The sequence below is a fragment of the Conger conger genome, chromosome 14, assembly GCF_963514075.1.
Source record: "Conger conger chromosome 14, fConCon1.1, whole genome shotgun sequence".
NCBI lineage: Eukaryota > Metazoa > Chordata > Actinopteri > Anguilliformes > Congridae > Conger > Conger conger.
The window spans coordinates 17550102-17573594 of record NC_083773.1 but is presented as its reverse complement, the minus strand read 5'-3'; the positions used below and the strand labels follow the sequence as shown (position 1 = coordinate 17573594).

The 23493-nt window shown below is 39.8% G+C and overlaps 1 protein-coding gene across 1 annotated transcript; it reads left to right on the top strand.

Annotated features, from left to right (window-relative positions):
• Window positions 1–1479: 1479 nt before the first annotated feature.
• Window positions 1480–16193, top strand: igfn1.3 (immunoglobulin like and fibronectin type III domain containing 1, tandem duplicate 3). The gene is made up of 22 exons (XM_061218883.1): window positions 1480–1606; window positions 2076–2215; window positions 2550–2649; window positions 2945–2986; window positions 3397–3442; window positions 3541–3727; window positions 4136–4249; window positions 4486–4648; window positions 5583–5855; window positions 6155–6862; window positions 7153–7277; window positions 7476–7617; window positions 7896–8189; window positions 8452–8751; window positions 9103–9282; window positions 10392–10520; window positions 11318–11626; window positions 11749–11834; window positions 12104–12296; window positions 13840–14136; window positions 14423–14749; window positions 14978–16193. The coding sequence occupies exons 1-22, from the start codon at window positions 1519–1521 to the stop codon at window positions 14980–14982; spliced, it is 4248 nt and encodes a 1415-aa protein (XP_061074867.1). The 5' UTR covers window positions 1480–1518; the 3' UTR covers window positions 14983–16193.
• The last annotated feature ends 7300 nt before the right edge of the window (window positions 16194–23493 follow it).

Genomic DNA, 23493 nt, shown 5'->3' with positions numbered 1-23493 from the left:
CATCAAATTCCTGGGGTAGACATATTGCCTCAATACAGGAGTAGAGGGTGGGCGGATTGGGGGCATCCACATATGACCCCATCTGTTGACTGTTGACTAGCCACGTATGGGGGAATGTCCTATGGTCACCCATTTCATTTCTGGTACTACCTGGACTACTACTCCATCCATCCGTCCATTATCTTAATCCGCTTATCCTGAACAGGGTCGTAGGTGGGCTGGAGCCTATCCCAGCATACATTGGGCGAAAGGCAGGAATACACCCTGGACAGGTCGCCAGTCCATCACAGGTCACACGCACCATTCACTCACACACTCATACCTACGGCAAATTTAGACTCTCCAATCAGCCTAACCTGCATGTCTTTGGACTGTGGGAGGAAACCGGAGTACCCGAAGGAAACCCACGCAAACACGGGGAGAACATGCAAACTCCACACAGAGAGGCCCCGGCCGACCAGGATTCAAACCCAGGACCTCCTTGCTGTGAGGCGGACTACTACTCTCCCCTCTTCAAATGAAGTCTTGCAATTGCACATGTTGTGTATATTGTTTTCTTAATGTTATTTGAATTATTAATCAAGTTCCGATATTCCGATGTTCTGACTTTCTTCATTATTTGCATGCTTCAAGACCTCATGGAATACATATATATTACTTTTATATATTCTCATTGAACTTGCACAGACAAATATGAAATCAGCTAAGGTACCACATCTAGGCATACCGACAATTACTAGGGTCAGTGACATTCATTAGTAAATCTGTGTTGTATTTCCTGAGCTGTCACTTTGATTCATGGATATTCTTGTCCAGTAAAGAAACCCTTAGAAGTAGAAGAATTGACACATCACAAATGCACCATAGATATGTACATTATGTCTTGCATGAAGCCTCCATGATCATGTTTAATCTCATTTTATTTTGTGGTAAAATGTGGTTGGAGCCGTAGCCATAATTCATAAAGCATTTGCTTCCATTTGAACATTATGGCTTTCAACGCTTCTGCCACTTCACCGTGGATGGCTTATCTGAAAGCCCTAAGATGGCCTCTGCCCAATCTCATGGGGTCTTTCTCTCTTTTCAGGTGCAGAGGCCTCATATTTATTCTGACCTTTATAAGGATACCAGGATGTGGACGAAAACTAAAGTGACGGAATACACTGCCGATGGGCAGGGTAAGCATGATCATCCAACCATCTTGCCTCTTTCAGCCAGGGATGTGTTGACCCTTTTCAGTGTGAGATCACAAATATGTGATTACTCAACTTTCCAATGCTAATGTAACAATCACTACTGGTACTGAGGAGCAATGGAGTTCTACAACATTGATTTAGAATTTTGACTTTATATTAAAGGGTTAAGAACAGACTTCTTTCCTAGTCCAAAATATTCTGGGGGGGTCTTGATCCTGGTAGCAAGCTTGTTGTATTCAGGTGCTGCAGGATGTGCTGAACTGACAAAATAACATTTTTGTGTAAAGTGGTGATCAGAAAAAGATCCAAAGTCCCGGGTGTCATGATCACACAGTTTATGGAGGAACTTCCAGAAGGAAAGAGCACCCCGGATTTCACCCGCAAACCCATCGCCTTGACTATTCAGGAGGGTATGGTTTTTCTAAACTTTCATTTCCACAAGCAAAAAACCAAAGTATACCATACATCAGAATATTCTTGCATAAGAAACACAAAAACATTGACTAATTATTTGAAATAAATATACTTATATCATTACTGTACATATACTGGAATCAATAGCCCATCAGAATCTGTAAGTAAATTATGTAATCTTCAAGAAAACAGTCATAGTTATATGTGCAAAATTACAAAATGAAATACAAATTATAGAAAATGTTATACTTTTAGCATCAGTACTAGTGCAATAAGAAGTGATATAGTGACATAACTCTATATATTGTTTGTATAGCAGTTGTCAGGGGTGTTAAAATATCCTATCAACCTCTTGATAGCGAAAACATGAAGGTTTTATTGGTTATAAGCAGCAGCTCTAAACACTAATGGATGGCTTTCAGGTAGACGGTATATTACCCCTCAAGTAAGTGTGTTGTCCTCCAGGAAAACTAGCCGTCTTCAGGGCCATTGTGACCGGAGACCCAGAACCAGCTGTAACATGGGAACGAAGCAATGGTGACACCTCAAATTCAGAAAGATACAACATTAAATATGACCCTGCGTCTCATGAACATACATTGGAGGTGAGTCAGTTTGACAATGTAAGGTACCGTAATAGTGGAACCTCCTAGCCTTGTTTAATGTGTCTTTCTATTAACCCTTTTATGGTGTGAGATCTGAACAGTTTGTGATTAGAACATACTTAACTGAATATTCCAATGCTGATCACTATTGGTAAATGTTGAAAACAGTTCTAGAACTGAGCTCAGAGTTCAGACTAATGTAAAAATGTTTAAAAAAAATACAAATAAAACAAAAATCTACTCATGAAAGGGTAAAAAAAAAAAAGGGTTCATTGGTTTGAAACCCACTTTAAATGAATGAGGAAATGATGTCACTCCCTCAATGTTCCTATAGATGCCCGATGTCTGTGCAGACCAAGCGGATACTTATAAGTGCTATGCTACAAATGAGTTTGGACGGGCAGTTGTCACGGCCACTCTGAATGTGATTGAAGGTGAGAAAATAGTTCCGAAAATAACAATGCCACTCAACACATGAATGGGGGTAATAACATAATATTAATGCTTTAACACATGTCTAGGGGTAATATGATAATATTAATGTTAATACATGCACAGGGGTAATATAATATGACTGTATTTATGCCTTAAACAGATGTACAGTGATAATATGATAACAGTAATGCCTTAACACATGTGCAAGGGTAATAAAGCACCTTGCTGAAATAACAGCACAATACCGTAATTAAGTTTAAAAAAAAAAACTTAACCTAACAATCTTCACTACAGTTGGATTTAAGAAGAGCAAGGCACTGCAGGAGTCAAGAACAGGTGCGTCTTTTGGCAATTATAAAAGTGAACACTTTGACAACTCTCAGTTACAGCACAGAAAGACAATTGGTCAGGCACTGTATACGGCTAAAAATATAGTAGCTACCTAGCTACATTGTTGAATATTATCATACCATAAATTCTAACACATGAATAAAGGTAACACTGTCCATGTGAAACATTTCAGGACCATTAAAATTCAAATGTAACATCAATCGGGGCTAGTCACTAAATTTTCCATTTTGAAAACCATAATTAGTGGCATAACCATAAGTACTGCTGTCAGATAATAAAATACTCAGAATGCTTCAGGAGAGATATGGATAAGGTGAGTACACACTACTAGTTCTTAATTAATTTGTCATTTAAACAATGAAAGTGAGATTGACAGGTATAACTGCTGCTTTCAGCCATCAGAGAGAATCCATTGCAAATGAAGAAAATGCTGAAGAAACGGTAAGACTCAATGGGCTGTAATAATCTCATATTTAATTACAATTTAAGGACTTCATGAGGTAGATTCACCCAAACATATGGATTTTAATTTGATCTAGTACTCAACGTCCTAAAGAAGCAGAGAAGCAGGATGGGGAAATAGACCCAAAGTTCTGGGAACTGCTGTTGAGCGCAGACAAGAAGGATTACGAAAGTATCTGTCGGGAATATGGGGTCACCGACTTCCGTTGGATGCTCAAAAAACTGAACGAATTTAAAAAAGAGAGAGAAGAGGAACAAGCAGTGGTATTATTTTTGTTCTTGTTATTATGATGACATTGATTGTTGTTATGATTATTGTTGTTAGGATGATTTTTTATTTTGCTATGATGATGGTCATTGTTAGGATGATTGTGTTAGCTGTTATGATGATGATGGTAATTATGCTTGTTGTTGTTATGATAATAATTGTTGTTGCAGTTATGATGATGATAATGATGATGATGGTTGTTGTAAGAATGATTTTTGTTGTTATGATGATCAGGCTGTTATGATTATTGTTATTGTTGATTGTCATTGATGTAATGATGATGGTTGTTATTCTCTTAAGACTTTACAGTATTGTGCAAATATATATATATATATTCCCTATATCACCATGATTAACCTCTGTGACCTTTTTTCCTTCCCTTTCTAACTTGTGCCTCTTGTCAGTTCATTAAACACCTGGACAACCTGAAGCATATTGAAGTTAAAGGGAGCGGCATTGCACAGTTTGAACTTGACATTGATCTCACTGACCCCAACAGCAAGATCTACATCTATAAGGTGAGACTGGTGTGACAGACTGGGCGCATCTTCTCTCCAGAAGTAAGTGACAGAATGCAATGAGAGAACTTACTGATTTTGTTTTTCAGATAGTCATAAAATCTCAAAGACCAGATAAACTATAAATACATTTTCTTTACCTAAGAAGAGACACGTGTATGATGAAAAGTAGTCTGGGAGTGAACATTTTCTCTGTTTCTGTAGTGTAGAAGTGAGCACGTTCTCTGTTTCTGTAGGATGGTGTGATGATGCCCTTCAGTTGTGATTCAGACGAGAAACACAGTCTGAAGCGAGTCGGGAAGAAGTACATCTTCACTGTCAAAGATTTACTACCTGAGGATGCTGGGATGTACCAGGTGGATGTTGAGGGTGTTAACATCTTCTCAACAGACTTCAAAGGTAAGAGCTAAGTCAAATCTGAAATGTCTACTGGATATGCTTTAAAGGAGTAACATGGTGGTTGAATGTTGTCTTTAGGCAACAACAAAACAAATGTGCCTAATTTTTGTATTATTCAGTTTTTATGTATTTGAAAACTTATTTTTCTAAGCCAAAATTTCCCGCTATAAAAGTCCACCAAAACTGTCTGGGCATGGTAATGAGAACTGTCAATTGCATTTCCATACATTGTTGTTCGTCACCATAGCTGCCTCCATGTTACTATAGCTGCCTCCATAATCTTTGGAGACTGAATTTTCACTTGCTAGCTAACTTAGTATATCAAATATTGATAGCTAAGGTAAGGACACTGACTTATCCAATGACAAACTTTGCTAGCTAGCTAGCCAAATAAAGATATAAGCACAACTATAACGTCCTTATGAAAGCAAAACAGCCAGCTAATGTTATCAATAATGTCTCCTTATGAAACCATAAGATTAGCCAGCTAGCTAAATTAATAAACCCAGAAATACAAATAGAAATAATAGTCCTTAAAAGACAGTCTAATTTAAGTGAACCTAACGTTAGTCAAATATTTTCATTGTCTTGCCTGGAGGCCAGCGGAGCAAACTATGGGTCACAAATGCTTACTTCTCCAAAACTAAAGAATAGACATATTTAATCCTTTCATTGTGATTCCTCAATGCCCTCTAGTGCAAATTGCAAATAATAACCTAGAAAATGTGACCAACCACCATATTTCTCCTTTAAGAAAAATTATTCAATCGATTCAGTCAAACCGAGATATAAGGATAGCGTGAAAAATAGCATTTGCCATTTTTTCCACAACTTGACTGAATAAACCAAATAAAATTACAACTTGTGGTCTAATTGTACTATGCATGCTCTCAAAGAGACTGAATACAACCCATAATCTCTCCCCTTTCTCCAGTACCCAATGTTGACTTCATTGTCAAGATAAAGGAGGTCAAGGCCATGGAGAGAGAGGATGCTGTCTTTGAATGTGTCCTATCCCACCCCTTCCCGAAAATGCTGTGGATGGGCAGGAATGCAGCCCTGGAACAAGGGGAGAAGTACGACATCACTGTGTCCGAGGACAAGCTCATCCACAGGCTGGTGGTGAAGGACTGTATGCCCCTAGACGGCGGTATCTATGCAGCCGTGGCTGGCATTAAGTCCTGCAATGCCTGGCTCATAGTGGAAGGTGAGTCAATACATTCAAATATCATCCAAGCTATTTCCTTCAGGCCAAAGATAGGGTCACTGGATTCCCTGACATAATGAACAGTATGGCTAAATACCATTTATATCAGCGTTCAGTGAATTTCAAGTCACTTATTTTTTCTGTCACATACAACCAACTAATGTCTGAACATCAAACATAAAAGGAAGGGATTAGAAAAACCTAGTTGTAAACGTGATGCACTGTTATTGGTTAATTCAGTAATGGCCCATACTTTGTGTGGATGAATCTTAACATCTTTCACATCCTTGGCGGCACAGCTGACAAGGATCCTAATCTTCACGGCAAAAAGAAAGTTCGGAAAACGACCCAGGCAGGAGGGGCGGGGGCCGACCTCGCAAAAATCGCCCAGGAGCAGCAAGTGAAACTGCAAAAGGAGAAGGAGGAGAAAATTGAAATGGTGAAAAAAGCTCAAGAGGAGAAGAAAAAGGCTGAAGTCACAGTCATGGACACAGGAGGAAAAAGTGATGGCACCAAGATGGTTTCTGAACAAAATGGCTCTGGGAAAAATGTTGCTGTGCAGGCTTCTCCTAATACAGCTGCTCCTGATGGAGCTTCTCATAAGCATGCTGCTCCTGCTGCAGCTTCTCCTAAGAAAGCTCTGGAAAAAGCTGTTTCTGGTGAGGCTACTCCTGGACAAGCTGATCCTGTTGAGGATGCTGCTGGAAAAGCCTTTACTGTTGACGCTCCTATGAAACCTGATTCTGTTGAGGCTACTAATGGGAAAGCTGTACCTATTAAAGATGTTCATTTGAAAGCAGAGTCTGCTGAGGCGGTTCCTGTGAAACAAGTTCCTGCTGAGGGTGCAGGAACTAAAGGCGCTAAAGCTGCTCCAGCAAAAGATGGCCTTAAGAAAGATGTTCCAGTTGAAGATGTGCCTGCAGAAAATGTCCCTGATGGCGACGCAGCAGATGGCCTGCGTAAAAAGCGTGTCAGAACTGGTCCACTCATTCCAGATACAGTCATAGGTAGGAAACAGTTTTTTTTTTTATAATGTCAATGATTTTCTGCTCCTTCATCACAGCCATTATTGTTTTCTGTGTTTGATGTGGCAAATACTGTCACTTTCGTGTTTCCTGTGGTTACTACAACTACAGAATCTTAATCTATGCCTCCCACTGGCAAACAGCTCAAAGCTACGATGTGAATACACAGATTTGTATGCAGAGCTGTGTTTGGCTGTGGTTCAATTTGGGCCAAGTTCGCCTTCTTGTCAAGTATACTACCATCATTACTGTGCTTGTGTTATGCCTTCTAGATCCTGGAGTTCACTTCACCAGTGGCCTTGAAGACATCAGTGCAATTCTGGGAGAGTCAGCAGAAATGGTCTGTAAATTGAGCAGTGACAAGTGTGAAGGAATCTGGTACAAAGATGGAAAAAAGGTGGGGGTTCGCAGCAGTTTTATTGATTACATCAACCAGTTGTTAGCACATCACCATCGGCAATTTTACATGTAGGACACAACCTGATTAAAATTCTACACATGAAAATAACATTTTAAAGATATTGTTCCCAGCTAAGGTTCTGAAGAATTAACATACTCAAGTCACGTTTTGATTAATTTCTGTTCCCTTGAATAGCTATCCTCCACAGACGATCTGACATTATCTAAAGATGGGGCCTACCAGAAACTGAAAATACATAAATGCCGTGAAGATCATGCCGGAAAATACCGCTTTGAGGCGGATGGACGTAAAACAGAAGCGATAATCATTGTGGAAGGTGAGAGCAGCTGTTATGACTGCTAGGGAGCATTGACCATATTTACTTAGTCACCCCAAAACTAACTATAATGTTGAAATAGATAATGATGCCATACTTGTCATAATTATTTTATATAATGAGGGCATAAAATCAATGTACTGTATTGGGCTTCAGTTTCATGGATTCTTGAAAATGTACCAGGAATGTGTAAAATTTGACATAATTCAACAATTATTATATTTCCACTGACAATGGAATGTCTGATCATTTCTGCTCAATGTCCATTTATATTTCAGACCCACCAAGGCTTGATGCAGATGCCCTGGCTGAATTCTCAAAGCCTGTTGTTGTGAGAGCTGGTGAGAAGGCGACCTTTAAGATGACTTTTGTGGGTCACGACCCAATGAAGGTGCAGTGGTACGTGGACGATGAGGAGCAGCTGGATGGCGGAAATGTAAAGCGTGAGATAATGTTCCAGCAGAGTCGTCTAATTCTCAGCAAGCGCCAGCGCAAAGACAGTGGAGAGGTCAAGATCAAAATCAAGAATGAGTTTGGCACCATTGAGGCTAAAACCATGCTCACTGTGCTTGGTAAGCTGAAATGTTCACTAACAGGAATTATCACTAACAGACCTGCACGCTAATCCATATACAAGGTACATATAGATAGAACTGATGCATGTGCTATTGTGCCATCAAATCGTCAGAATATTTTATAGTTATGTGATGTGCCTACAGTCACAGTTGGCAAGAAAAATATTGATAAATAAATAAAAATCGCTTTATGAAACTATTTCACAAAATGATTAGCATTGTACATTGAGACAATACTGCACTGTGTTTTTTTTTGTAGACAAACCAACCCCACCACTAGGCCCACTGGATGTCATAGAGAGCTCTGCAAACTGCATTGAGTTCAAATGGAGACCCCCCAAGGACAATGGCGGTTCACCGGTGACAAATTACAACCTGGAGCGTCAACAGGTGGGGCGCAACACCTGGAAGAAGATCGGTGATATCCCCGGAGCCTCTCCCATTTACAAGGACACTGATGTGGATCATGGCAGGAAGTACTGCTACCGTATCAGGGCTATCACAGCGGAAGGAGTGAGTGAGACAATGGAGACTGAAGATGTACAGGCTGGAACAAAAGGTGGGGTCAGCATTGACAGTTGTGTTTAATTCCATAATTACCTAAATTTACTGATCTAGCGATAGGACAAGGCAACTGCTTGAAGCATTTGATAATTTTGAAAATACTACAGGTGAAAAATCCCCTTAATTTTCAAAACTAACACCATGATACATCTGTGATTTTCTGCAAATGGGTATTAGTTGCTTCTTATTAATTTATCAAGTTGTATACATGTAAATAAATGTATAAATAAGTGTGAATCTCATATTTGCAATGTAATATGTAATGTAGTATGAATGAAACTATACATTCACATCATTTTAATTGGAAAATATTGTTTTTAACAACAAATCTTCTGTTATGCTTCAGCATACCCCGGTCCTCCAGCTGCACCCAAAGTGGTCAGTGCTTTCAAGGACTGCATTAACCTCTCATGGGTCGCCCCAACCAACACGGGAGGAACCAACATTGTGGGCTACAACCTGGAGAAACGCAAGAAGGGCAGCAACCTGTGGAGCCTGGTGAACCCAGCTGAAGAGCCCATCAAAGGTCTGAGATTTTCACAATATGCCAGAAAATCTTCAATATGTCTCTTATTGGACCCATCTTCCTATTACATGAATGATGTATGGAGAGGCTTAGGAATAGTCTTCCATTGGACCTGAAACTAGCCAAAACAGTTGATGCATTTAAAAAGAAACTCAAGACCTACCTCTTTAAGCCTGATTTATACTTCTGCGTCGAGTCGACGCGGAGGCTACGGCGTAGCCTATGCGGCGACGCGGACCATAAGAACTGTGATTGGTCCGCTTGATAGCATTGCATTATGCATTTCTGGCTGGTCCGCCATTGATCATTTTCAGTCGCATGTGCTGCGACCGAAACCTAATAAACCTAACTTGATGCCTCTTTGCCTGATTAGTAATCAGTCCTTCAGAAAAAGGCAACTTCGGAGGTGTGTTCGCAGCACGCGATTAAGAAGCACTTTGAAGGCAGAAAGTAAAGCGATTATGTGATGTGAAATTACAAGCAATTTAGCTGGCTAGCTCATGGAGGCTTAGAACGTTACATACGTTATTTCAGTGTGTTAAGCAATTCAAATGTTGTTTATAAAGTATAACTAAAACAAAATGTCAAGCTCGTTGTGTACTTACATTATTGGCATTTGGCAGATGCTCTTATCCAGAGCAACGTACAGTTGATTAGACTAAGCAGGAGATAATCCTCCCCTGGAGCAATGCAGGGTTAAGGGCCTTGCTCAAGGGCCCAACGGCTGTGCGGATCTTATTGTGGCTACACCGGGATTAGAACCACTGACCTTGTGTGTCCCAGTCATTTACCTTAACCACTACGCTACAGGCCGTACTTGCACTTGTGGACAAGCTCTTTTACAGTTCTTTGTGAATTCTGCCGCTGTTGTCGGTCGCCATTAATTTAACGGAAGTAAGATGCATACAGTTAATGCTCTCAATGGCGTAGGGGCTACATGTAGGCTACGCCACAGCCTCCGCATAGACTCAACGCAGAAGTATAAATGTCTTGCCTTCACTGAAGCAATTTCACTTTAGTTTTGCTTTTACATAGGTAATGTCACTGGTTTAATGACATAATTTCATGAAGTGCACTGCAAACGCAAATTACATGCTATCTGCTTTCAGAGAAAAAGCATGCAGTGAAAGACGTCATAGAGGGGATGGAGTATGAATTCCGTGTGTCAGCAATAAACTTTTCCGGGTCAGGAGAACCGAGTGTTCCCTCTGACTTTGTCTATGCCAGAGACCCCAAGAGTAAGTACTGACAAAAACTAATGTCTATCCCAATAGTTTGGCTGAAATGTGATGAGTTCTCTAGATATTTGCTGCAGCTCACCCTGATAAAAGCACCATGCTGCTGCCAGATATGCAGTAGATATGAAAATAATCATTTCTCCTCACAAATTTTCCTGTTGAACTCAATGGAAAAAATATTCAGGAGAAACAATTATTTTCATATCTATTTTCAGCATACCTGGCAGCATCACAGTGGTCTGAGGCTCATTTGATACCTTAGACCCTTGATGCCATTTAGCCAACAAATGTGTTGCATACTGTATCAGCATAATATACAGCTGAATCTAGTCAAATGCCCCAATTCCCATGGAGATCCATTCAAATACAAAGAGTTTTAGTACCCTTGTAGGACAACCCAAAAATAAGATATCCAGGCTCTGATGATATCGATAGGTCACAGACATCAGGAAGTCATGGCATGCAAAAGATATGCAACAAAATACTAAACATTACTACTTTCATTTACATAACATCGCGGTGTCCCAAACGTTACGGTGCCCTGAAATGGGGGGACTATATATAAATACTGCTGTGATTTCTACATGGTGAAACCAAAATTTATAAAAATATTTATTAAAATCTGACAATGTACACTTTAACCACGTGATTTTTTTCATTACAAATCTCAAATTGAGGAGAACAGAGACAAATAAATAAAGTATGGGTCTCTGTCCCAAATGTTATGGAGAGCATAGTATTTAGCATGCTGTTAGTCAACGCCGACATGTGAACAAATCCCATTCGTTTCCACCCAGAGCCGCCAGGTAAAGTTATTGACCTGAAGGTGACAGACTCTACCTACACCACCTTGTGCCTGTCCTGGTCTAAGCCTCATGAAGAAGAGGGTGTCCAAGATGAAGCCAAAGGATACTTTGTAGAGATCCGGCCAGCAGAGAACCCAGAATGGCTTCGTTGTACATCGAATGCCATTATCATGACCAGCTTCACCATAAAGCATCTGAAGTCAATGGCCATGTACTGGGTCAGGGTGACAGCCGCCAATGAGGGGGGAGAGGGGGAGCCCCAAGAACTGGACAACTACATCCTGGCTATGCCTCCCCCAGGTGAGTATAATGGAAACAACCGAGTCCCTCATCTCGCCTTGTACTATAAACTTTCCTCAAAGTCATTGCTGTACAAGTTACTCAAAAAGTTCTGAGTCCTGTCCTTTGGGCCTCTTCCCTAGTGAGGCCAAGATTCACAGATGCGAAAATGAACAGTTTTGTGGTGGTGAAAGCTGGACACTCTGCACGGGTCAACATCAACTTTGAGGTAAAAAGCAAGAAAGAACATAAGGTTGAGACATTAATCTCTCCCTCTATAGGTGATGGCTGTGCCCAGAACTCTGTAGTCTGTATGGTGTATGTGTATACTGTAGCTGCTGTTTCCGGAAGATTCTAAAGTAAGGGAAATGGACGGCTAATGGAAGAAAGTAAAGTAAACTGATCAGAAAAATAAAGCAATAAAACCAATCTTTGCTTTGTATATTTTAAAGATCTTTTTTTGTTGATGAATTTATATTATTTTGATATTTTCTCTAGGCCTCCCCCTGGCCAGAAGTCAGTTGGCTGAAGGACGGTTCACCTGTGTCAAAGAGGGCTACCGTTAGCAACGCAGAAGGAACGTCCCAGCTCCTGATTCCCTCAGCAGAGCGCACTGACACAGGCATCTACACCATCATAATCAAGAACCTGGTGGGCCAGGACACCTTCAGTGTTGAGATCAGAGTCACAGGTAAATTATCTATTTAAATTAAGGCATGAGCATGTAACCAATTTACTGGGGTCTTTACACAACATTGTCAGAGGTGTAAAACCACAATTTGAGACTATATCGATGCATATCCATATGCGTATGCAGCTGTAATAAAACAAAATAGCTTTGTTGCCATTGGATTTTCAATGCTTTTGAATCAGTAACAGAGACACTGCTGCTGCTAATTGGACACAGGTAAAGCACTATGCAGCAATGCACCCTATAGGGCCACATGCTATTGGACATTATCATTCTGCAGGGCTTCATCCAATTGGCCATTATCATTCTCCAGGGCTTCATCCTATTGGATATTACTGTTCTCCAGGGCTACATGCTATTGGACATTACCATTCTCCAGAGATGGAGTGTTCCAGTCATCCTCCACATCCACTGTGTTGGAGACTCTTGGTGAATTGGTTTCCTTCAGTCTGCCTATGCCAGCTGAACATGAGGCATGACTACCAATACAAGACCTGACTGAAGGGTCAAAATAAAATGTATGACAGGCATGTTAATGTATGATGTTGTGATGGAGTAGGTCAAAACACAAGTTAGCATACCAAACAAGGACAAAATGTAATGTGACAGAACTGGTTAAAAAATGTCCACATGAAATTAACCATTTTTTCTCATCTTGCCAAAGAGCAAACATGTTTGGAAGAATCAAACTATTCACAAATCCATCCATCCATCCATTATCTGAACCCGCTTATCCTGATCAGGGTCGCAGGGGGGCTGGAGCCTATCCCAGCATACATTGGGCGAAAGGCAGGAATACACCCTGGACAGGTCGCCAGTCTATCACAGGGCACACACACCATTCACTCACACACTCATACCTACGGGCAATTTAGACTCTCCAATCAGCCTAACTTGCATGTCTTTGGACTGGGGGAGGAAACTGGAGTACCCGGAGGAAACCCACGCAGACACGGGGAGAACATGCAAACTCCGCACAGAGAGGCCCTGGCCGACGGGGATTTGAACCCAGGATCTCCTTGCTGTGAGGCGGCAGTGCTACCCACTGCACCATCCGTGCCACCTCCTATTCACAAATGTAAAACATAAATTGCAAATATGTGGAATCTTTCTGAAATGCAAGATACTGAACTAAAAGAATAGAAATAGCATAGAAATGCACTTTTTTTGACAACCCTGGCAAAAGGTTCCACATATTCACAAATCGTTTTACATGAATAACTGGCATGCTATATAATCAACGGCACTAATCTTACTCTGCTTCTCTGCATAGCACTTTTATAGAGAGGAATGTCAGGAAATTATGATAAGACCTGGGCACTTTACACAGTGAGACAGTTTTCAGTCGTTCAGAATTCTGCAATGCATTTACAAGTTCAAAGTTCAAACACACCTGAATGGATGACAGTGGCTGTACTCGAAACCACATACTAGAATACTACTCGTACTAAATTGCAGGCGGATTTTCATTAAAATATTGTACGTAGTATGCGGCTTCAAACACAGCCAGTCTCTGATGGCTTTGTTTCTGACCTGGTTCCAGATGAACCCAAGCCTCCTGGTCCAGTGGAGGTTGATGAAAATGTTCCAGGCACCGTCACAGTGTCCTGGACACCGTCTCCGGATGAGAAACGCGATGACCGGCTCCACTACTCCGTATCCAAGCGCGACTCGGTGAAACGAACCTGGCAAACTGTAGCTGACCACCTCTTCAACAACAAGTTCACCGCCTGCAACATCATGCCTGGGCGGCAATACTACTTCAGAGTCTATGCCAAGAATGATATGGGCGTTTCTGAATCTTCTGAATCGCCAGTCTGGGAGGTCACAAGAAAAAAAGGTTTGTTGGGTTGAAATGCTTTTTCCTACCTCTCACAATTGAGTTGACCCCAACTCCAAGCTCGATATGGTTTAGCTGGTTGACCAGCTTGACATGGTCTGACCAGCTGAAGCTATGTTTTGAAACAGCTCAGACAAGCTACCAGCAATAGCTGGTTGACCTGGACATACCCAACTTAACCAGCTCGATTTTCAAGCTGGTCAAGTTGGCATAGATGGATTTTACAGCAGGCCCTGTGAATTTTACTAAAAATGATCAATCATGTTCTTTTTTTTCCTTCATCTAGAGAAGTTCAGGGTGAATACCATTGAATCAAAGACCTGCAATTTAGAGAGTCCACCAAAATTCATGATCCCTCTGAAGATGCATGCGGCTCCACAAGGCTATGAATGCTACATGAGCTGTGCTGTTCGGGGCGACCCCGCACCCCATGTCACATGGTACAGAGACAACGTCAGCCTCAACACCAACACCAACTACTACATCACCAACACCTGCGGCGTGTGCTCCATGCTGATCCTCAGAGTGGGACCCAAGGACACAGGAGAGTACAAAGTCATCGCCGAAAACTTACTGGGGCGAGCGGAGTGCTCCACCAAACTCACCGTCAAAGGTAAATAATAATAAATAATAGTTCCTTGCATAATGGAGATGTATGCACAGGTCACATACATCTGTTAAGGGAGATGTAATGTGCAGGTCGCATCCGCCCATAAGGGATTAAATGGTGTTTCTTTTCATCCAAATTAATACATTTTATAAAAGTGGTATGATGAGTTCTAAGCACCATGGGATTTCTGTCTTTAATTTACATTGTTCTATTCTTTATATGTTTTTTCAGAATAAGACAGTACAACTGTCAAGATCAAGTCATGGGACACCTCTTTTTCTACTGATTATGAGCTGAAATTCCTGTTTTGTTTGTATGGACCTATCATGGATGTAGATCCCGGGAAAACTTCAAATCCTTACAATATTATCATGTATTGTGTGGTACAATTAGTGCCCCCAACAAAAAAAGATTTCCTGTTTATTTTCCCCCAAAAGTTGAAATGAGATCAACATCATTGGTACCTATACCTTCGGTTTCAAAGGGGAAATATGTATTGAACACATAACAATTGTAAATAAACTGGAGATCTACTATATTTCAAGTGCAATAGTGTAAGACAAGATCAATTCTAAAATGCAAGAGAAAGTCTCGTCCTTGATATATGTGAGCCCTTTCTTTAAAAAAGGAGTAAATGTGTATTGCAAGTGATGGCTAAATATGCTGTGAAGTCTTTCTTAAAAAGGAAAAGGTATGTATTGCAAGTGATGACTCCTGGATGATGAACCTCTTATATAAAAGGAATAAAAACGTATAGTTAGAAAGCAAGATCTCCTAACAGCCCTTTGCTTGAAGAGGCCATCATATAGTACAAGGCTGGAACTGTAAGTGCCAAAGAATATAAAAGTGTAAAAGTTCTTTATTACCATTTGAGGTTCAAGAATAGTAGGGAACTTGTAGCAACAATACAAGTAACAGGCATGTTCCAGTAATGAGGTAATTGTGTAAACAATGCTACATGCATTTCACAAGGTAAGAGAATGTGAAGGCATTTAGAATATCTGAAATTCACCCACCCAGCAATACTTTTTCCTAGTTTAATTTGGTCCATTTTTAGAGTCTGTTTAATCTTTAAAACAGAAAATACAAAAGCTGTGAAATGTTTTGCTTTGGATTGTGTTGATGTAGAACATTGTTTCAATTTGAACAAGAGTTGTCCAAGACTATTGTTATAAAGGCATTTTAAATGATACCTAATTTATTCTTTTTGTGAGACACATTCACGTTTAAAATTAAATTAAATTAAAAAAGAAAGTGTGAAAGGCATATATTTATTATATGATTACATGTAATAAAGGCAATCTCTGTTGCGCATATGGGTATTTGTTATTTATGTAATTAATGGAGCCAAAATGTACTTTCATTCACACTTCCCTTGGCATAGATAGTGTGTATATCAACAGTAAAAATATATACAGTTCCAAAGTAAGGTTCAGTTTGCACTGTAAAAAAGGTAAATAAAAAGTAATTAAAAAAGTTCAATAAAAGGTAAAAAGTAAAATACTGGCAACTGGGTTGCCAGAACTGTACTGTATAAATACTGTTCAGGATTTGTTAAGCAGTATGGTACCATGCTGTATGTGATATCTAACAAATGTCAAATTAGTTACAATGTTTCACTATAAATAATGCAATTATTTACATTTAAGCTGCTTACAGTTTTGTACCATTGCTATTTTACACTTTTACCACGAATTTGAGACATTTATTACAGGGTGTGATGTAACTATACAATAATATTCTTGCGCTTGTTCAGTTTTGGAGCTTTTACACTTCACACTACACTTCATTTGAAAGCCCATTTCATTTCTGCCGCTGGCACAATTATACAGGAGTTAGCAGACACATCAACAACAATCACTGCAGATTTTTGGCAGAAGGACAAGCACGTAATAGACAAATACAGTCAGCTCAGTCAACAGATAAATGTTTAAAACTGTTATCGGTTTAGCTAACAAGCTAATGGTAGGCTACATACACAAAAAGAAGAATAAAATAAACTAAAATAATATTTGAAAAATCTGGCATTTCTTTTTCAAACATGGACATATTTTTTGAACTGAGAATGAATTTACCTACATTACTTAATTTGGCTTAGGCTACTGTAGGCTCGTTGGGCTACCTATTTTACTTTATATACTTTACCTAAACCTACACATCATCAAAACTATCACAGAAAGTAAGGCATAATTATTTGCATCCAAAAATTCAAGCATTCTTATTTTTTTCAGCCCCTACACTGCCATAACCATCAATGATGCATGCATGTGTCCCCAATTCTGAAGGAGAAAAAAAACAACAGTACACATGCAATCAGAAATAAAATAAGCTCCCCGTAGCCAGTTTGGATTAATCTGAAATGTCAGTAGTACCCACAATAGTTTGCCGTGGGATGCCCAGAGTAGGCCTATAATGCAAAAGCATTTTTAGCCATGCTCAGAATGGCAGCTGATGGTGTCCGGCAGTTTTAATGTGGTGCAATTGAATGAATGCAGCTCAGCTTAAATATCGCAGTAGAATGGGAAAGAATTCACATGCAAATCCACACAAGTGAAACATGCTTTTCCATTTATTCATTGTTCAAATTCTGTTGCTATGGAGATTGCGCGCATGGAAGGTAAATTAAAAATGATCCAAAATTATTCTAAATCAATCAATCAAACCAATTTTTTTACTGGAAGTGAGATTTTGGTAAGACTTTACCAAATGTGGTTTGAATCCTTCACCATAAGGCTGACATAACAGTGTCATACACATGACATAACAGCTGTCACAACATGGCATTACAGATGATGTCAGGTTATGCCAAATTTCAAAACTGTCATACTTTTATCCATACATTTTTATAATCTGTCATAATATTTACCGAAAAGTATGACAGACATTTGACATCAACAAATACCGTATGGCCTTACACACGTCTAAGACTGCATATTTACCATGTACTTGAGCTGAAACCTGGAACTCGATTTCTGGGTAGACTTTACAGGACGGCAAGATTTTGTTCGCTCTTTCCCGCCAGCTCAGAGACACACGAGACAGGAGAGATTGAAGCGCAGCTGTAAACTGGATTAACACCTTAACACCGCTCTGGTGAAAATGCCCCCAATGCTTCAGGATCTCTTCTCATATCCAGTGTCTCTCCACAGCCTAAGCCTGGCACTAACAGTCCAAGTCACGCCGTTTGTCTATTTTTCTAACAGTCACAAGACCTGCTGCATTTCTATTTTACGATCAGATCAGTACGCCATGGTCCTCATTTAGGGAAGATTATCAGTTAATAATAGAAGCTCGTAAAACCAATGTGTATTGTTATAAAAATGAAAGATTCAAAGCTGTCATTGAGCTTGACCTCCCAACCCAGCCAGGTTTTACTTTCATTAAAAGGCCTGCCTTTGATTTTTAATAGGATGAAAGTCAAACAACACACTTGTCAAACAAAAGGTTAAAGAAACAATTCATTCTGTATGCACAAACACTCCGTTTTTGTGTGTGATGAAGGATATGGTTGATATTATGAGAAATTTCTGACTGACTGGGGCTTTAATATACCGGGGCGTGTGGGTCATTCAAGATCTAAACGAAAATACATTTCACGTGAATTCCAAGCAGCTTCTACAGCAATGTCATGCCTCTAGAGCACAGGTGTCAAACTCCAGTCCTGGAGGGCCGTAGTGTCTGCTGGTTTTTGGGGTGTTCTGGGTTCATTCAAGTCATTGATTGGTTAAAGTATCCACACGCCTTGTTCTCAAGGCCTTAATTGGCCTTAATTGGCAGCTGATTGAAAGGAAACCACAAAAACCCGCAGACACTGCGCCCCCCTGGGAATTCAGTTTGACACCCCTGCTCTAGAGGTTTTATGTGAGTATATTACCCAATTATTCCTCAGAAAAATATATACTTTCTGTTGGAACCAGTAGCGATGCCACCTGAGACCTGTGTGCCCTACATAAAGGGGTCTTCGGCTTGTCTTACAGTTTTTTTACAATCGTTTTCACACTTGTCTCAATACCATGTCCACTTTTTCAAAACACTTAACACATTCACCATATCATTAGATTATGTGAACTAAACTGTGGATATTTTTGCATTGCTTTCATACTAAAGGCATTCAATCACCACTTCTTCCAAAATTCATGAATACCTCTCTCAGTCAGTGTTCACTACCAGCAAAAGTTTGTACAAATACAGAAAATTTTGCAGATATTGAGATACTCTGTTCAAAACAGAAAAATTCAAAAATTCTGATCATTGTGGAAGGAAATATGCTGCATTTTGGCAGAAAAATGAAACTATATGCTTGAAATACGTAAGACAGATCATTCTGATTTGAGCAGAAAGTTTATTCAGTTTATTCAATGTTTTTGTTTTGTTACCATCTATACAAAAGTGATCATACTTGCATTAAAATATGCATGTAGATAGGGTAAATATAGATCTAGTTGTCACTGAAGAGATTTTTCCACTATTACTGCTGTATATGTACTGTTGAAACACCTGGCTGTCATTTCAGTGAACAACCTACCCAGGTGTTTGTTGTTTGTGCCCCGTTACCACATATACAAAAGGGGCCACCTTTGGATTGGCATTTGCATTCTTTAGCCTTGGTGGGGAAAATGGATGCAGCCAGAGGTAGAGGAAGAAGACGTCGCGGAAGAGCAAGAACAGTTGTGTCTGATGAAATCAGAGCCACAGTCATTGATCATGTGGTAAATCATGGGAAGCAGGTTGAGGGTTCAACCAGACTTGCCTAGATCCACAGTGGCTTCAGTAGTGAGGATTTTCAGGCAAACCAACAGGTACTATACAGTATTTACAGCATTCTGACTGAAGGAGTTCAATTGATGTGTATATTACAGCAGTACTGTGATTTGGGAAGTCTCCAGAAACAGCAGATGTATCAGTGCACATTTGTCTTTGACTCACTACAGGACCCAGCGGTCACACAGGGGGAAGGGGAAGAATGTTTACGCCTCAACAGGAGGATACAATAGTTGGGATGGTCATTGTCAACAACAGCATCAGGCTAAGAGAAATACACAACAACTACCCACTGCATCATCCGTGCCGCCCAATATGCAGTTTATGAAGGTATATGTGAAGGTTTAGGACCACCACCCACATGAACAGATGTCACTTCTCGATGCAATGGCTGCTGGGTGTATGGACATAACAGTGGAACACATCCAGGGCTGGATAAGGCACGCAAAGAGATGTTTTCCTCGGTGTATAGCAAGAGATAACATTCGGAGCGATGTTGATGAAAATCTATGGCCAAATGCAGAGGACAGGATGGATGGGCCAGGCTAACAGTATACTTCTGATACTGATAGGCAGACAACATATGTGAGAATTACTGTATATAGTGAAAATATTGCTTTTTGGTATGTATTTTTTATTGATTGTAATGTATTTTGAGTAATTGATGGAATTTTTCTTCTCTTTTCTGAATTACAATTATATTGCACTGTGAGAACAAACGTCAAAATACTGTAAACCTTCTGAAGAATACTGTTGCTTTTGTGATTTGTTTCTTTATCATATATTGTTTTACATTACACAGTAAAAATTGTTATTCTGGGTTTCCAATATAGTAAAACATTCATTAATTAATTTACAGTTTACTGTAAATTTACCACACTCAGTCATGACATCTATTGTGAGAGGCAAACCAACAGATCAAAAGTTTCTTTAGCTGCTTGGCTTGAAATATTTGTGGATGCAAAAATAGAGGAAAGGGAAACACATAATATATGTATTTAGCAATGCTCCAAGTTGTTTGTGTTTTGTTGTTCATTGAACATTGAGTGACAAAGTAGTCTTATGGGAGAAAGCATATGCTATATTTATGGCAGCATGAGTCACTTTTGGGTGAAATATTAAGTGTTTTGGTGGTTGAAGTGCATTTTGCACCAAAGGTTAACTGATGTGCTCAAGGTGTGTGTTTCAAAAGCACACTGTGTGAAGAGTTTTGAAAAAGAGGACATGGTATTGAGTGTGAAATGTGAAAACGATTGTAAAAAACTGTAATATAGGGAGCCCTTTTTAGTTCTTTAAGGAGCCCTCTTTCGTCGATGTGAAGCATGAAAGCTCCCAGACTGAACAATTTTGCCTGACAACCAACCATTGAACTAGATAGGGTTCCTCTAGGGGAACACAGAGGAGCTTTTTAGAACCCTTTCTTCTCAGACTGAGAGGAAACAAGTATAAACAAATAAATAAATAATAATAATATAGGCGGCACGGATGGTGCAGTGGGTAGCACTGCCACCTCACAGCAAGGAGGTCCTGGGTTCGAATCCCCGTCGGCCGGGGCCTCTCTGTGCGGAGTTTGCATGTTCTCCCCGTGTCTGCGTGGGTTTCCTCCGGGTACTCCGGTTTCCTCCCACAGTCCAAAGACATGCACGTTAGGCTGATTGGAGAGTCTAAATTGCCCGTAGGTATGAGTGTGTGAGTGAATGGTGTGTGTGCCCTGCGATGGACTGGCGACCTGTCCAGGGTGTATTCCTGCCTTTCGCCCAATGTATGCTGGGATAGGCTCCAGCCCCCCTGCGACCCTGATCAGGATAAGCGGGTTCAGATAATGGATGGGATGGAATAATAATATATATATATATGTGTATATATATATATATATGTTCATAATTGTATATACAACAAAAATCTACTCATATGTAAAGCATCTGAAAACACAACTAAATATGCCTGCAATACTATTAATAATAATAATAATAATAATAATCATCATAATCATAATAAGATTTATTTATATAGCACCTTTCATACATAAAATATTGTTTTTGAAATATGAAAATGAAATCTAATATTGCATTTACATAATGAATACATTAATAAATTAATAAAAAACAGGTTAACTACACCACTCAAGGAGTGTTCCATTCCCTGGTGAATATAAAAAAGAAATCCATATTTTGAAGTGGATGATACATTTACATTTCAGGCACTTAGCAAACACTTGAACCCACAGCAATTTATACGGATTACATTTTAACGTTTCCCATCCAGAAAAGATAGCAAAGTGTTTGGTTTAATGTTGAAGGCTTCCCAGCTTTGATGAGGTTGTAAAAAGAAGGTCTCCCCTCAATGCTGCCATAATTCTGCTGATGGGCGAATGTGATTTGTGGTCTTTGAACAGGTGAGACTGACATTACAGCAAGGCAATAAAACTGATGCACGGCAACATAAACGTAATGCCTTTCGTCTTTTTCAGCTTCACTAATTCATTAGTAAACATTTGCACACGTGATCTTGGTCATCGTAGTTTGAGTACATGCCAAGATAAATGTTGATTTTCTGTGGCAAGCTCTGTAGCATGGTATGGTATTGAGTTATTGAACAGCCCTTGACCGGGCATACTCGACTCTAGTAACATCAAGAATGTCAGTTCACCTCTTCCCATGACTACCCTGGGGTGATAGTCATGTGTCCAGCATAGCCATTTTACGGCCTGGACTGAAATATCCCCCTTCGCTACGCAGTCATGCTTGAGCAGGAGGAAGACTGAATTTGTGACTGGGATGGTTGGCCAGTCATGTGGAACACTGTGTACACATTACATTACATTATAGGCATTTGGCTTATGTAGGAACAATAATAAACAGTTTACATAGCAATAAAACCATCACGCAGGGCATAATTTTTACGTAATCACAATTGTGTTGTTTTTTTCCCGCCATAACATAAAGATGTTTTGTTTAAGAGCTAATTAAACAGAAACTAGAAGAATATGTACATGGATGGATAATGTAGAATGTGATCGTTCTGTAGGGTTTCAGGGAAAGCACCATACTGATGTATTATGAATTCTCTCCACACTGCATGTAATAAAGAGTTGCCAAGAGTGTTTCATTTTCATAAAAGGAATCAGATTCATTAAACTACACTCTAGTAAGCTACCAAGCTCGTAAAACTGAGGTTAGCTTCTCCAGTAATTCCATCATGGCAATGATGCTACAGTAAATCTGTTGAATGAAATGATCAATATTGTCCCTTTGATTGGATATATTTTTGGACTTCATTGGGCTTTCACTGGAAATAATAAATGTCATAATCTAAGGAAGAATGTGGAGTGCTGTCAGACCCCACGCCCCCCAACAAGAATCCACATATGAGGCAAAAATGAGAGGCTCCGGTTGGCAGTTGCCCCCATCGGAGCTCCAGAGGTCCCGCAGAATAATCACACACACATTCCTCCAGGGATTTATTAGCCAGCTGGAGGCAGCACTCAAAACTCAAATATCAGAGTGGGCAAGGAGGCTAAGGGGAGAAGAGCGTATCCCACAGCATAGACGGTAGGTTTTCTTTCCATCGCACCTTGCGCTAATCGGTATTACTTACCAAGACCATGTTTTTGCGATGTTCTCATGTTCTCAACTTCATATGTATTGTAATTCTAGATCCACAATGTCTCGTTAAAGAAAAAAAAACTTAACTTAAATTTCTTCAGACTTTTGAATTTGATTCTTGGAAGGTATTAATATGATGTAATAACTGAATATGGACTATTGAATGTCACAAAGTTGACACCTGGCCCTTTTTGCAAGTAATGGTCGTGTCATATTAATTACTAGGTATTTTGAATGTGTGGGTATCTTTGGGTAGCTAACTGTGATTTGTCATGTCATTTGACATGTGTTTTGGTTAAAAAACAAGTGGCTTTCTGCCAAGAATGATAAAGGCTCACATTACAGGATCAGATGATAGAGCACAGGGCACAGCTGATAATA

Coding starts and splice junctions, on each gene's coding strand:
- igfn1.3 (XM_061218883.1), top strand. CDS start 1,519: ATGATCACACAGTTTATGGAGGAACTTCCAGAAGGAAAGAGCACCCCG. Junction 3,443..3,540: donor AAGAAAATGCTGAAGAAACG/GTAAGACTCAAT, acceptor AATTTGATCTAG/TACTCAACGTCCTAAAGAAG. Junction 10,521..11,317: donor CTATGCCAGAGACCCCAAGA/GTAAGTACTGAC, acceptor GTTTCCACCCAG/AGCCGCCAGGTAAAGTTATT.